Source organism: Hoplias malabaricus, chromosome 2 (assembly GCF_029633855.1).
Source record: "Hoplias malabaricus isolate fHopMal1 chromosome 2, fHopMal1.hap1, whole genome shotgun sequence".
NCBI classification, from domain to species: domain Eukaryota; kingdom Metazoa; phylum Chordata; class Actinopteri; order Characiformes; family Erythrinidae; genus Hoplias; species Hoplias malabaricus.
Genome location: NC_089801.1, coordinates 22,260,960 through 22,274,253, shown reverse-complemented (window position 1 = coordinate 22,274,253; position 13,294 = coordinate 22,260,960). Strand labels below are relative to the sequence as shown.

Genomic DNA, 13,294 nt, shown 5'->3' with positions numbered 1-13,294 from the left:
AGGCTAGAGGGGTATAAATCTCCCAGAGACTAAAGCTTGTTCCTGCAATAACAGTACAAGTAGAACTGCGTTGAAACCCTTCCTTTCAGGAAAAAAAAATGATGGATGAGCAGGTGACCACAAACCTTTAAATACAGAGTTCTTTAAAATAACGGAGAAAGGTCAGACACAAGTTTTATCACATTGAGCTAAATGAAATTGATATGAAATGTTCTACTCTCTCTGCTACTATTTTTCATTCTATCTTCCTTTTTCTCTCTCTTACTCACTCTCTCTCTCTCTCCCTCTCTCTCTCTCTCTCTCTCTCTCTCTCTCTCTCTCTCTAACTCATGTTTTCTATTGTAATTGTGTAATTGTTGTGTCTGTTGTCTATGTAATCTATTCACATTCACATCAATTCAAATGGTTTACATTTAAAATAGCATGTATTGCAATTAACAATTTATGCCAATGCTATCAAAGTATACATATGTATGTATATAAGCAACATATTCATAAAGAGTTACAGTCTACAACCCTATCAGTTTGCTGTGTCTGAAATGTTCAGTCTTCCTCTCCTGGCTCTTTCTGGACAACCCTTGCCCATTGATTTCATGGATCTTATTGACTGCAAGGCAAAGGCCGAGGGCAACTCAGATTTTCCCCAGGGCTGAAAAATATGATGTTGTCATGGCGACCACAGCCAAGACTGACCAGTAAGATAAATGCAAGCATTAAGACAGTAGTTTGGGGAAATTTTTCAAAACATTGTATTTAGGTGAATATTTTAATTTAAACTGTCAATGTCAGAATGCTTTTTGTATATCCATTTTTTAGATTAAGATTTCTTTTATCATTGTACAATGTGCATCCATATTTAACCTATTCGCAGAAGTGGAAACACACATACACACACACACACACACACACTAACTGCACTACACCCGGAAATGTGGCCAGCCACCTTGGCACCTGGGGAGCAGCTGAGTTTATGGTCACCTCAGCTGTGGTTGTTGAAGGAGGAGACGCTGAGGTTCCTTCACTTCCGGTGCCCCAAATTTCCTGCCATTTGAGAAGCTAAACCACTGGGAACCTTCCAGTCCAAAGTCTGCTTCATTAACCTTTAGGCCACAGCTGCCCCCTAGAGTATCTGTGCAAGTGCTCGGGTGGTAATGCCTATCATTACTTTCAATGCTTCAAAAAATATTCACTAACTATCAGCACTATAGATATCATTTGATGATATAATTAGTCACTGATTGTTCCTATCAATTTGTGGAGATTCAAGTCCAGTCATTGTGAAGATATCTGGAATACCCTCAGGGTCATCCTAACAATTTGCATTTGGCCTGCTCCTATTTGACAAATTGTTGAGGCATATGTGACATTGGCTGGGGCTTACAGACCCCACTTTCCCCCCTCCCAAACCACCACCTCTTTGTAACAATGGCTCCATTTGTCTGTGTATTAATAGTAGTTTGATCCCCTTTGCCTCCTGTTTCCAGATTGTTACAGATACTCACATAGACACTTAAACTGTGAGGCATGCTAAGCATCAGTAGCTATTTGAGTCTGAATCTGGGAATAACATACTTAAGCTGGATAAAAAAAATGTGAATGGCAGGGACAGATACAATGTAACATAATTAAACCATAATTTAGGCTTAGACTAATGGCTAAAAACCACTGGTGTTATGGCCTACTGTCCAAAAATAAGGTAATGCTAAGCTAGCTACTTTGTATTGTAACCAGTAATACAAGCAAGTCTATGTAGCAATGTAATTCTGCTGCAGAGTAAAAAAAAAAAAAACACAGAAGTGTAAAACTGCTAAAAAGTAACAAATAAATCTATCAAGGTAGGATAACAAAGTAACCAGCAAGTAATATAACAACATGAATAAGGACCACGGTAAAATGAATGCCGTAATATCATCAGATATCAACATACAACCACGGGAATACCATGGCCTTTTTATAAGGGATGAGAGAACATTAGCTAAGTAGCCTATTTAGCCTGGCTTTGAGAAGCTAGTGCTAATAGCAGTAAATCTACAGCGCTGACAGAGCTCAAGCTAGCTAATATTTCACACTCCTTGACCTTATAACAATTCAGTCTAGGAGACCTTGCCCTTACTAACACACTCAAGCTTGACACTCTTATTAGCTTATTATTTACACTAGGATTGCTAGCCCTGAAGAAGTTGCTTAGAGTCTCAAGGAATTAGCAGAAGCCTCAGGGAATTATACAAATACATTCTTGAGGTATTGTAATGTGTTATTTAAAGTATGAGAATACGATGTAAAAGGTATTAATGTTTACATCTTTTTTGATGCTATCAATAAAATCTAACTAAATCACAGTAAATAGTAAATGAGTTAGCTAAAGCAGCTTGCTTATGAAACAAAGACAGTCCTACAAACTATAAACAAATGATTATGGACACATGCAAGTCCAAGATTTCTGTTGAATTTAAGGGCATTTATTTAAAACAATTGTCCCATATTTGTTGCCATAACAGCTTCTAATTGTTCTGAGGAGACCTTATACTAGATGTTGGAATATTATTGTGAGAATTGAAATACATTCAGCTAGGAGAACATTAGTGAGTTCCGTTAGTGATATTCGATAGTTCTCATCAAACACAGCACTTAAGTTCATACCAGGGTTATTGGTTGGAGCTCCATCCCTCCAGAGAATGCAGGCCAAAGCTAGGAAGTTTCTATTATAGACAGTGAGCATATATCGGTCCACTGGCATAAAAAAGCTGGCACACTACTGACAGTAGACCATTGCTGGTCCACTATCGGACAACTCATATTACTGTCCCGTACAGAATATAACTCATTTATAATCTCCTCAAACAGATTTTACATTCACAGAGACATTTATTCTGGAAAACATTCTAATACAAATATTACCAACAACTATGAGAGATATAATAATGAGTATAAGCCTGATATAAAATTATTATACTAAAATTATTATACTATATAAATTATTATACTAAAAAACACTGTGCTGGATTAAAATTATTTACTAATCTTATTTATAAAGAATAACAAAAGAACCTAATGAAGGAAACAAATGTAAATTTTACTGTGAATGGAAAAGTTCTAAAATGTGGCCTGTTGTCTAAAATTCTGTTTAATCACCAGTGGTCTGCCGAGAAAACACTAGTGGACCTCCAACTTTGCCCTCAGTGGAACAACAGTGGTCTGCCGTCTCACTGCTATCAGGGTAGGAACATACACACACAGATACTATACACAAACACTACTCTGAAGATTTCACAGGGTCTGTTTTGTCTTTATAAAACTGTCAGACTTTATAAAACTGTCAATACTCTGGCTGGACATGAAGGTACAATCCCACATCTCCCCTGGGGTCTTCATATTAAACCCTAAGCAGGGTCCTGTTATTCTAGACCACTGTTGTCCCAAACTCAAGAGCCCAGACTTTTACAAAAGGAGGGGAGACCAGAGGGCAGCTTGGGGGGTCATAATTTACCTGTCACTTCCTAAAGGGGGCATGGGTTATTTATAGCATCCAGTAAAGTGGGACATGGTGGGGCTACATAAGGCCATCCGTCCGCGCCCCATTGTCCAGCTGCATTTTGGGAATCCCTCATTGTTCCACTAGCCTCCTCCCAGCAACGGTCATGGTGAGTGGCCAACTGGCCAAGCCGATGTGATGTGTGTGTGTGTGTGTGTGTGTGTGTGTGTCTGCTAGGTTAGCTTAGGATGGATAATGGCAGTATACTGGTGGATAATGTTGGGAAAAAATAATACATCAGGAGACTCACATGGCTGTAGCATCAGTAGCTGAGTTATGAAATAGACTCTGTATCATCACTGTCCAAAGAAAAACATGGATCTCTATTTTTTCTATAATTTGAACACATCAGTTGCATTTTACACTGTGAGAAAATTTCATTATAGATTGACAAATAGAAATTCTCCAAAATAACACAATCTTGGCACACAATCTTTTTGCTTTATACTGTAAATGTACTATTCTTTTTTTTCCTGGAATTTGGTCAGTTACAACAGAAAAAAATCTTCAGCATATTTAATGAAGTTTGCCAACAACTGAAAAATTACAGTCTTCATTTATATTAGAAGCCAATCGGCGGTTCATCAATTCCATCAATATTCATATGGAAAACTATTTGTGTAAAAAAAAAAAAGAATGCTTAACGGTTCCTTTAATGTAATTAAAGTAATTTGGAAATGGTTTGAATTGAAAAATGTAAAAGGTCAATGAGCACAAAAATCAATGTCTTTGAGTATGAACAAAAATACACACAGCTCATCAGATAAGGAGGGGGTTAATCTAAGAATTTCAGATCTGTCTGCATTCACAACACAGGTGGCTTATTGTGTAATAAATGATAAATGCAAGGTTTTATATCAGTGCCTTTCTAAGCAATTTATTTAAAAGTTCTCTGAGTGATATATCCCAGTATAAAATTAAATTAATATTTTTCTGACTGGCTAAGTAGGGCTAAATTGTGTTGTAAAACAAGCCTATGGCTACATCACAAAAAACGAATGCTGCAGTGATGCAAAGTTTAAATCCCTGTACTCTGAATGGAGCACAGATCATACTGTCTATGAAATAGGACATGAGAACATTGAATTACATCAAGTAGAAACAGTGTAGCAGATAGCTTTAAAACATTCCTCGGTGTTAGGCTTTGAAATGAAGTGCTGACTAAGGAATGACAAGCAATGAGCTAATAGAATACCTTACATGATTGAAATAGCTGTCTTAATGGTTAAATCTGCCTTTTTGAATTGAAAACTAATGTACTGCACTACTATGTTCATGCTAACACAAAACTGGTATCGCTAAAAGTTTTGTGGCGTTAGCTGAAATTAGCAAAGTTGCAGGAATAGAAATGAATATAAACAATTTGTAAGGAGATTGTTTCTGCATTAAACACTGTTATATTATTAACAAATTAAAATTGCTTATTAAATGAATTAATCGTAAAATTTCATGGTATTCCGTTTTATAGCTGTAAATAAAATCACAAGTAAAACGAGCATCTCTCTTCATTCATTTCATTTCAAGCTGTGTGTTAAGTTGGTTTGTAGTTCACTACAAGTGTCTAAAAAACCTTTAGATGCATTGTAATTATGGTAATTGTGTGATTATTGTACTGAAAAATGCCAATTCAATTTCTGAAGCACATTTTAACTGTCGACTGCAGGCTCCTAAGAAGGCGAAGAAGCGAGCAGCAGAGGGCGCCAACTCCAACGTCTTCTCCATGTTTGAACAGGCTCAGATCCAGGAGTTTAAAGAGGTCAGATGTCCCTCAGTTCATTTTCACTTTCTCTGTTTTTCTATCCATCATTCCTCTCTCTCTCTCTCTCTCTCTCTCTCTCTCTCTCTCTCTCTCTCTCTCTCTCTCTCTCTTTCTCTCTCTCTCTCTCTCTCTCTCTCTCTCTCTCTCTCTCTCTCTCCCCCCTTCCCCCCTCCCTCCTTGACTGAAACAGGACCTAGACACAATCAGAATCATTGTCTGTAAATCTCTTACTGTGGTATGGAGTGTGTTATTATTGGTCTCAGTGTGGTATGGAGTGTGTTGTTCTACTGAAGTTTTGTTTAAAGCTCTACCCATCTCCTCAAGTGAATGCCATTCTAGGGTCTTAATGAAATATGTAAAATGTGTTCAAAATGATATAAGGATCAAACACCACAGCAGCATTCACCCACTGTCTAAACAGCCCTGTTCAGAACGCCCGATTTCAGCACCTGTTCCTTTAAATGAGACTGAGACACAGCACCAGAGCCCAGGAGTGAGGAGCGAGGTGCAGAAGTTTTGGATTTTAGCCTTTTTTTCGTTCTTCTCTGTCCTCATTCTTGCAATATTTACTCAGTACTCTTATTTCTCCACATTCATCGTGTATGCTCCACACATTTTGTCACATTAACACAGGTCCAGGGCTGTGATTGGAGAGACTCAGAAGAGGGGACAGGACAAATCATAAACACATCACTTTTTCAGAGATTTTAGACCCTGTCCCCGTTATATTTCTTAAGCATCTGCCCATTGGCTTCTATAAAAAGTATCTTATTCCTCTAGTAACTTCTTAATGTCTTTTGTACTTGTTCCAAGTCGGCAGGTTTATATGTTTGTACATTTGTACATACTTATGCTACAGATCAAGATTGGGCCTGTCCTTTAAACTTGCTTTGAACTGCAGTCACCCTCTTCTGACAAAATGGTTCCTGTTTGTGTCCAGGCTTTCACCATCATGGACCAAAACAGAGACGGCTTCATCGACAAAAATGACCTGAGGGACACCTTTGCAGCTCTAGGTTGGTTTAGGCAAGTTTCTCAACAAGAGAATAGTAGTAGCTGTGATTGTGTCACCCTTCCAGCTGTAGACTCTTAAAACTTGATAAGCCATAGTTTTCTTCTTTTCCTTCTCTGTGGGTGGGTACGCTCTCAGAAAAACATTATTGTACAGGTACAAACAGTGCAAATGAACCTTTTAAAGGTACAACAGTGGTTTTGAAAAGGTATTGCATTCTATTCTTCAGAAGGAGAGGTGAATATTTGTAATCTTTAGGTAGTATCGCAGTCACACAGCTCTACGGACCTGGAGGTTGTGGGTTCGATTCCCGCTCTGGGTTACCGTCTGTGAGGAGTTGGTGTGTTCTCCCCGTGTCCGCGTGGGTTTCCTCCGGGTGCTCCGGTTTCCTCCCACAGTCCAAAAACACGCGTTGGTAGGTGGATTGGCGACTCCAAAAGTGTCCGTAGGTGTGAGTGTGTGAGTGAATGTCTGTGTTTCCCTGTGAAGGACTGGCACCTCCAGGGTGTGTTCCTGCCTTGCGCCCAATGATTCCAGGTAGGCTCTGGGCCCCCCGCGACCCTGAATTGGATAAGCGGTTACAGATAATGAATGAATGAATGAGATGCAATTGGACGTATGAATTCAACACAACTTTAAACTCTATAATTATTATGTAATATGATGTTAATATGTTCCCTAACTCGGGCGGCACGGTGGCGCAAATTTAGTGTTGCATTCACACAGTGCTAGGGACGTGGAGATTGTGGGTTCAAGTCCCACTCCGGGTGACTGTCTGTGAGGAGTTTGGTGTGTTCTTCCTGTGTCCGCGTGGGATTCCTCCCACAGTCCAAAAACACACATTGGTAGGTGGATTGGCGACTCAAAAGTGTCCATAGGTGTGAGTAAATGTGTGAGTGTGTGTCGCCCTGTGGAGGACTGGCACCCCCTCCTGGGTGTATTCCTGCCTTGCGCCCAATGCTTCCGGGTAGGCTCCGGACCCACTGTGACCCTGAACTGGATAAGCAGTTACAGACAATGAATGAATGAATGTATGTTCCCTAAATAAAGGTACTGAATATGTACACGAGTGTACCACCACAGCGTGAGTTTTTCTGAGGGTGTGGAATACTCCTCAGTTTTCCCCACCACTGTTTTCTTGGCAGCATCTAATGTGGGCCTCTATTAGCTGATAGATAAATAATGTAGTGTACTCCTCCGAGCATGTTGAGCTGTGGTGGCTGCAAAAAGATGTGGTGGAGCCTCCAGTGACTTGGAGGAAGAAGTGTGTAGCATTGTGTGACAGGGAGAGATCTAGATAATAAGTTAGATAAATACATTTTTATTATATTTCCAAATACACAGATTTTTTTTCCTCCCTGACATAACAGGACGCCTCAATGTAAAGCAGGAGGAGATTGACGACATGTTGAAAGAAGCTTCTGGTCCCATCAACTTCACTGTGTTCCTCACCATGTTTGGTGAGAAGCTTAAAGGTGAGTATATTTTATATATATAATATTCGTGTGCATATTTTAGCATAAATATGACATACAATTGTCATTAAAAATACCACCATGTTTTTACACTCATTGCCCATTTCATCAGCTCTTACAGGTTCTTTGTAGCTTTACAATTACAGACAGTTGTCTATTTGTTGCTCTGCATACTTTGTTAACCTCACTTCCGGTGTTCTCCAGTAGTCCATACCTGATAGGACCACCACAGAGCAGGTGTGATTTGGGTGGTGGATCATTCTCAGTGCTGCAGTGACACTGGCATAGTGGTGGTGTGTTAGTGTGTGTTGCGCTGGTACAAGAGGATCAGATACAGCCGCGCTACTTGAGTATTTAAGAAGTGTGACCACTAACTGTCCACTCTGTTAGACACACCTACCTTGTTTGTCCATTTTGCAGATGCAATGTCAGAGACAGTACCTTGTGTAGTTTGTGTTGGTCGTCCTCTAGTCCTTCATTAATGGTCACAGGACACAGTTTTGACTGCATATGTTTGATTTGTGGACTATTCTCAGTCCAGCAGTGACACTTTAAAATGATTTATTTTATTTTTAGTACTGTTATAATAAATCTCCTTTGTGTTATTACTCTGTTTTATTGTCTTTTATATTTTAATTTGTTTTACATTCTACTTGAATAGCTTTTTTATCATTTTTATTTTTAAATTATTATATATTCTGTTTTAATTCTATTTGAATACTTTTTGAAATGTTTTTATTATCTTTTACTTTTTTAATTCTTTTGCTGTAATTTTCCTGTATTGCTCTGTAAAGCACTTTGAATTGCCTTTGTGAGCGAAAGGTGCTCTATAAATAAACTTTCCTTGCCTTGCCTTGCTCCTGTATGGCTAGTGGAGTTGAGAGAATGGACAGTGAGTGTTGAAACAAGGAGGTGGTCATAAATTTATGGCTGATGTGTGTATATCATTGATGTAGTATGTTTCTTTATTTGGAAATGAGGTAAGCCCTTAATCCAGTAACTTTTACTGCATTCAATGCCTAGTTAATAATAATTAACACTTCATACATTGCAATGATCCATGAATGATGAGTTGAACGTTCCTCTGCAGGAGCTGATCCAGAGGAGACCATCCTCAATGCTTTCAAAGTCTTCGACCCAGAGGGAAAAGGCGTCCTGAGGAAGGAATAGTGAGTTGTGCGATTGAAATAGCCCCCACTGGCTTGCTTCTAACGGTTTGTGGTGGTTGTCTAATGAATCTAATCTTATGTCAACTCATTTCTGTGTTATTTCTAGTGTGACTGAGATGCTGACCACTCAAGCTGACAGGTTCTCTAAAGAGGAGGTAAGAATGACCAAGGCACCAGAACATTATTGCATAGTACAAAGCAGTTTCCAAGATTAAAAGGGTTTATTTTGGGAGGATGTTAGATTAGAAGCCAAAGGCACTGGTCAAGTCTCAAGAAAGAGAGGCCTTGCTAGCATTGTATATTACAGCCTCTCTTTAGTTTGTGGTCAAACAAAAGTGATCAGAAAGTCTCTATATGATCATTTCGGCTAATTCCCCTATGAGTTTTCCAATACTGTGCTAGCAGTAAACTGGTGACATGATCATGTTTCAGCCATTCTACATAATTACTGCTTTATTTTGAAGCAAGAAATACTTTTTTTCCCACTATCCCTATAATCATCCTGTTCATCACATTTATCATTAGGTGGAGCAGATGTTCACCGCCTTCCCTCCAGATGTGTCAGGAAACCTTGACTACAAGAACCTTGTGCACATCATCACCCACGGAGAGGAAAAGGACCAGGAGTAAGGCTTTGGCCCTTTGCATCCCGCTGCTGCCCTCTGCCTCCTCGCTTACAACCCTTCTGTTGATTCTGACAACAGCTGTGAAGTTTTCATCTGCTCATCCAAATCTATAACAGCTGTTTACCCCAAAATTTAGGGTGGTGTCTTTTGTTTTTGTGTATAGTCATGAATCTTTGCTTGTACAATAAACAGCTTTTGCACTTTTGGCTTTGTCCTACTGGGGTTTTATGATTTTTATGAGTGTTCAAAGGCATAGGTTTCGTTGTGGAAATTAAGACTTCTAAGTAACTAGCCTCAGCTTATTGATAGTTTATTTATTCATTTATTGTCTGTAGCTACTTCATCATGTTTAGTGTCACAGTGGGTCAGGAGCCTACCTAGAATCATTGGGAGCAAGGCAAGAACACAATCACTCAGTCACAAATTCACTCACATCTACGGACACTTCTGCACAGCCATTCCACCAACTAGCATGTGTTTTCGGGCAATGGGTGGAAACCCATGCAGACACGGAGAACATTTTTTTCAGACACTACCTGTAGCACCTCTGTGTCACCCTGAGAACCATGAGCTCTACATAGAAACATATGCAGGCTTAAATGACCTTTGGTGAAATTATTCCACAGTGTACATTGGTTTATTTATAGAAGCTTTTTGAAAATGTCTGTATGTAGCACCAAAATGGCTGCTTCTTTTGTTATGATGTCCACCTCAATGATAGAAGAACCCATTCTGGTGCTGTTCCATCAAGCTGAAGAACCATATCACCATGCAGAAACAATGCTATATAGAATTCATGGTTGTAAATACAACTACTGCTTTTATTCAAGAACTGTTGAAGAAACATATTTGGTATAGGAGACAAATATAACCATTGAAATAAATATAGTGTAATCAAAGAACCAGCTGTAGCATAAACATGGAAATAGCTTTATGGTAGCCATGGAAATATAGTGTAACATCCATGGCTGTAGTATACCCAAGGAAACAGCTGGAGCGTAACAAGGAAAATAGTTGTACTTTTACCATGGAAATCCCTGTAACATAACTATGGAAATAGCATGACCAAGGAATAGCTTACATAACCCTGGATAAAGCTGTAGCTAAACCATGGAAATAGCAGTAGCATAACCTGTAGCATAGCTAGCTGTAGGGTAACCATGATTAAACCTGTGGTGTAACCATGGTGATTACTGTAGTGTAATCATGACAACCATGGGGCCTGTACTATGGAGTGTAAACTGGTTGATTCAGATGCTACTCAGCAATTTGAGTCTTCGTTTTATGAGGTTTTTTTTATTTATTATTGAATTAGCGGTTGGTTATATTTTCTAGTGATATACAGGTGGGGATTAAGTTGGAAAATGTCAAGAACTACTGTGCATGAGCCTTCAAGTTTGTCTTCTAACAATCACACTCCTCATCTGAATGTCTGTGTCAGCTCGTTTTGGCCTCATATTGGTCAGTTTGAGAGTTTGCTCTGGTGCTATTGTACCCTGGCTTCACTGAGTGATGATGCTAACAGGTGTTTACGAACTTCTCTTTCTTCTGTCTGGGATAAAGACAAAGCCCTGCTGTGTTATTTCTGTGTGCACGCTGACGTGTTTGCTGTAACGTTATCCTCACGAAAGCACCAGAGAGGGATAGTGGACAGTCTCCCACTGATCCCACCATCATTAACACTCCAGAGTGGACACTCCATAAGGCCCACAGACCTTGAGGCTAAGTCTGTTGTAAGAGGCTCCTGGGGGGTTTGAAGTGTGACGTTTAGGGATGATATCCGATCGTCTGCTGGAGCAATGAGGGGGAAATACTACTGAGAGCATCAAAGGCAAGTTTCTCACATATTTTGGATAAAGCAAATGTTTACTGAGGAGACAATACTGCCATAGAGTTTAAGCCAAGAGTTTCATCGTTTTTGAGACATGCTGAGCTAGCCGTGGTCCGCACAATTTCAGCCTTGTTCTAGAATACAAAAATATGATTTCTATCATTAACTAATGTCTTTGCTCACTAAGAAACAGTCTAAAAATACAGGGAGAGAGACATCAGCAAAACACAGAAGGAAACAGACCGAGAAATAAAAATGTGATTTTCAAAATTTCAAGTACCTCTCAGATGTACAAATGTCAAATTAATTAAATTGTCTTCATACTGAAGGTGAGAACCAAATGGTTTAGACCAGACAAGTTTTACTGTTTTACTATTTAATATTTCACAGTTTGATTAAAGCATATATGCTCAAATACCAGCAAAATAAAATATTCTAACGAGTATAATGAATATTAAAATTGACTATTTCTAGTACCAAGAAGATATAACTAGGCATTGTTCTGACAGGGTCTGTTTTTTCTGAGCATATAGAAAATTGTATCTATGGCTTAAAAAACTTTATGCTACACATAGAAATTATGTGTAAGTAACACATGAGTATTGTTGCTGAAGTGCAGAACTCGCTTGAAGAGGTAGTAACCATTGCTAACTGCTAGTCATGTTTATTACTAAAGGACAGTAGAACCCGTTAGTATTATAACTTTCTGCAGAATAAAGTCCCTCTGTCACTGTATTTTCAGATTTATCACAAAAGACTGCAAGTAAGATTTTATAAAAAAAAATACATAAATAAAAAGAAGTTTGGCTTATGAGCCGCCGCAAAAAAACAATGGTGACATCTAGTGGTGACACACTGTAATGCACATTTTTTTTATATTTTATGACCTCAGGATTATCTCCTGAAAAATGAATAATTTATAGTTGTGACGACTGACCTTGAGTTCGCGGTCCTGCAGCCTGCTTTTCTTTTTCAGTTCAGTGGTATAGATAAACGCGGCAAAATGGCCTCCCTCCTTCGCCACAAACGTCCTGGCGAAGAGGGTGACTTTCATTGGTGAGCTCTAAGATGCGCTGGTGCAAAGACTGATATACATCCAAAGTCTCTGCCTCCATTCCAGCCTCTGGAACAGGGAAGAGAACTGAATTCAGAAACTGACCCACTGTTAATACTCCTTAGAACATTTCAATCTAGTCAGTGTCAGCGGGAACAATTCAAAGAAAAATAAAGAAATGAAGAATGCGTTAAGGAGATGTATTACACTACAGGACATTCATAATCAATAGGTGTTTTATCTATGACATATGAATAACCTGTGTATACATGAGGTTATAAACAGTGGGTTAACGTTGGCTGTTAGCAGTGAGATACTGATATTATCACACTTAGATCTCTGATCTGAATGGTTACTGAGGTAACAATAATATTAAAAAAACATGTAATTTGGAAAAAGGACAGAAAAAGCATAGGTTCAAAACATTTTCTTTAAAGGTTAATGGTCATACAAGTCAGGAAAGCCAGATGCTGTTCATCCAAGTCATAAGACTTTGGTATTGTTCATTTTGACCGCGGTAAGTGGTTACAGAAAATAAACGAATTAACTGTGTTCTGCGGCTGAAATCCGTTTTGCTGGTAAGACAGTGTCTTGCCTGTTGGGTGACTCTTATGTGCAGTTTGTATTCAGGGATCCATTTTACACAAATGGCGTTGCTTTTCAGACTCAGACCAAATCTTCCAACTTCAGAACGAAACCACATTAATGCTCTTTCATCAAAACCTCACAGAAATGTTTGAATAATGTCAGCACCTTTTTAAAAATCATTTTCACTTTATGTTAAACTATTTCAGTAAATCTGGTTGCATTTTATTAAACAAATTTAGAACTTATTT

General features: G+C 38.8%; 1 protein-coding gene across 2 annotated transcripts; it reads left to right on the top strand.

Annotated features, from left to right (window-relative positions):
- The first annotated feature begins 2,066 nt into the window (after positions 1-2,066).
- myl2a (myosin, light chain 2a, regulatory, cardiac, slow) lies at positions 2,067-9,618 on the top strand. 2 transcript variants are annotated; one of them, XM_066657448.1, is made up of 8 exons: positions 2,067-2,241; positions 3,136-3,217; positions 5,196-5,288; positions 6,232-6,307; positions 7,674-7,778; positions 8,869-8,947; positions 9,054-9,102; positions 9,473-9,618. In XM_066657448.1, the coding sequence occupies exons 3-8, from the start codon at positions 5,253-5,255 to the stop codon at positions 9,575-9,577; spliced, it is 450 nt and encodes a 149-aa protein (XP_066513545.1). In that variant the 5' UTR covers positions 2,067-2,241; positions 3,136-3,217; positions 5,196-5,252; the 3' UTR covers positions 9,578-9,618. The 2 variants fall into 2 exon arrangements, with proteins under 2 accessions (XP_066513545.1, XP_066513537.1); XM_066657440.1 differs by lacking the exons at positions 2,067-2,241; positions 3,136-3,217 and adding an exon at positions 3,553-3,641.
- Positions 9,619-13,294: the final 3,676 nt, after the last annotated feature.

Excerpts from the sequence above, each read along its gene's own strand:
- myl2a (XM_066657440.1), top strand. Across the intron at positions 7,779-8,868 it reads GTTTGGTGAGAAGCTTAAAG|GAGCTGATCCAGAGGAGACC; the intron begins GTGAGTATATTT and ends GTTCCTCTGCAG. Across the intron at positions 8,948-9,053 it reads GGCGTCCTGAGGAAGGAATA|TGTGACTGAGATGCTGACCA; the intron begins GTGAGTTGTGCG and ends TGTTATTTCTAG.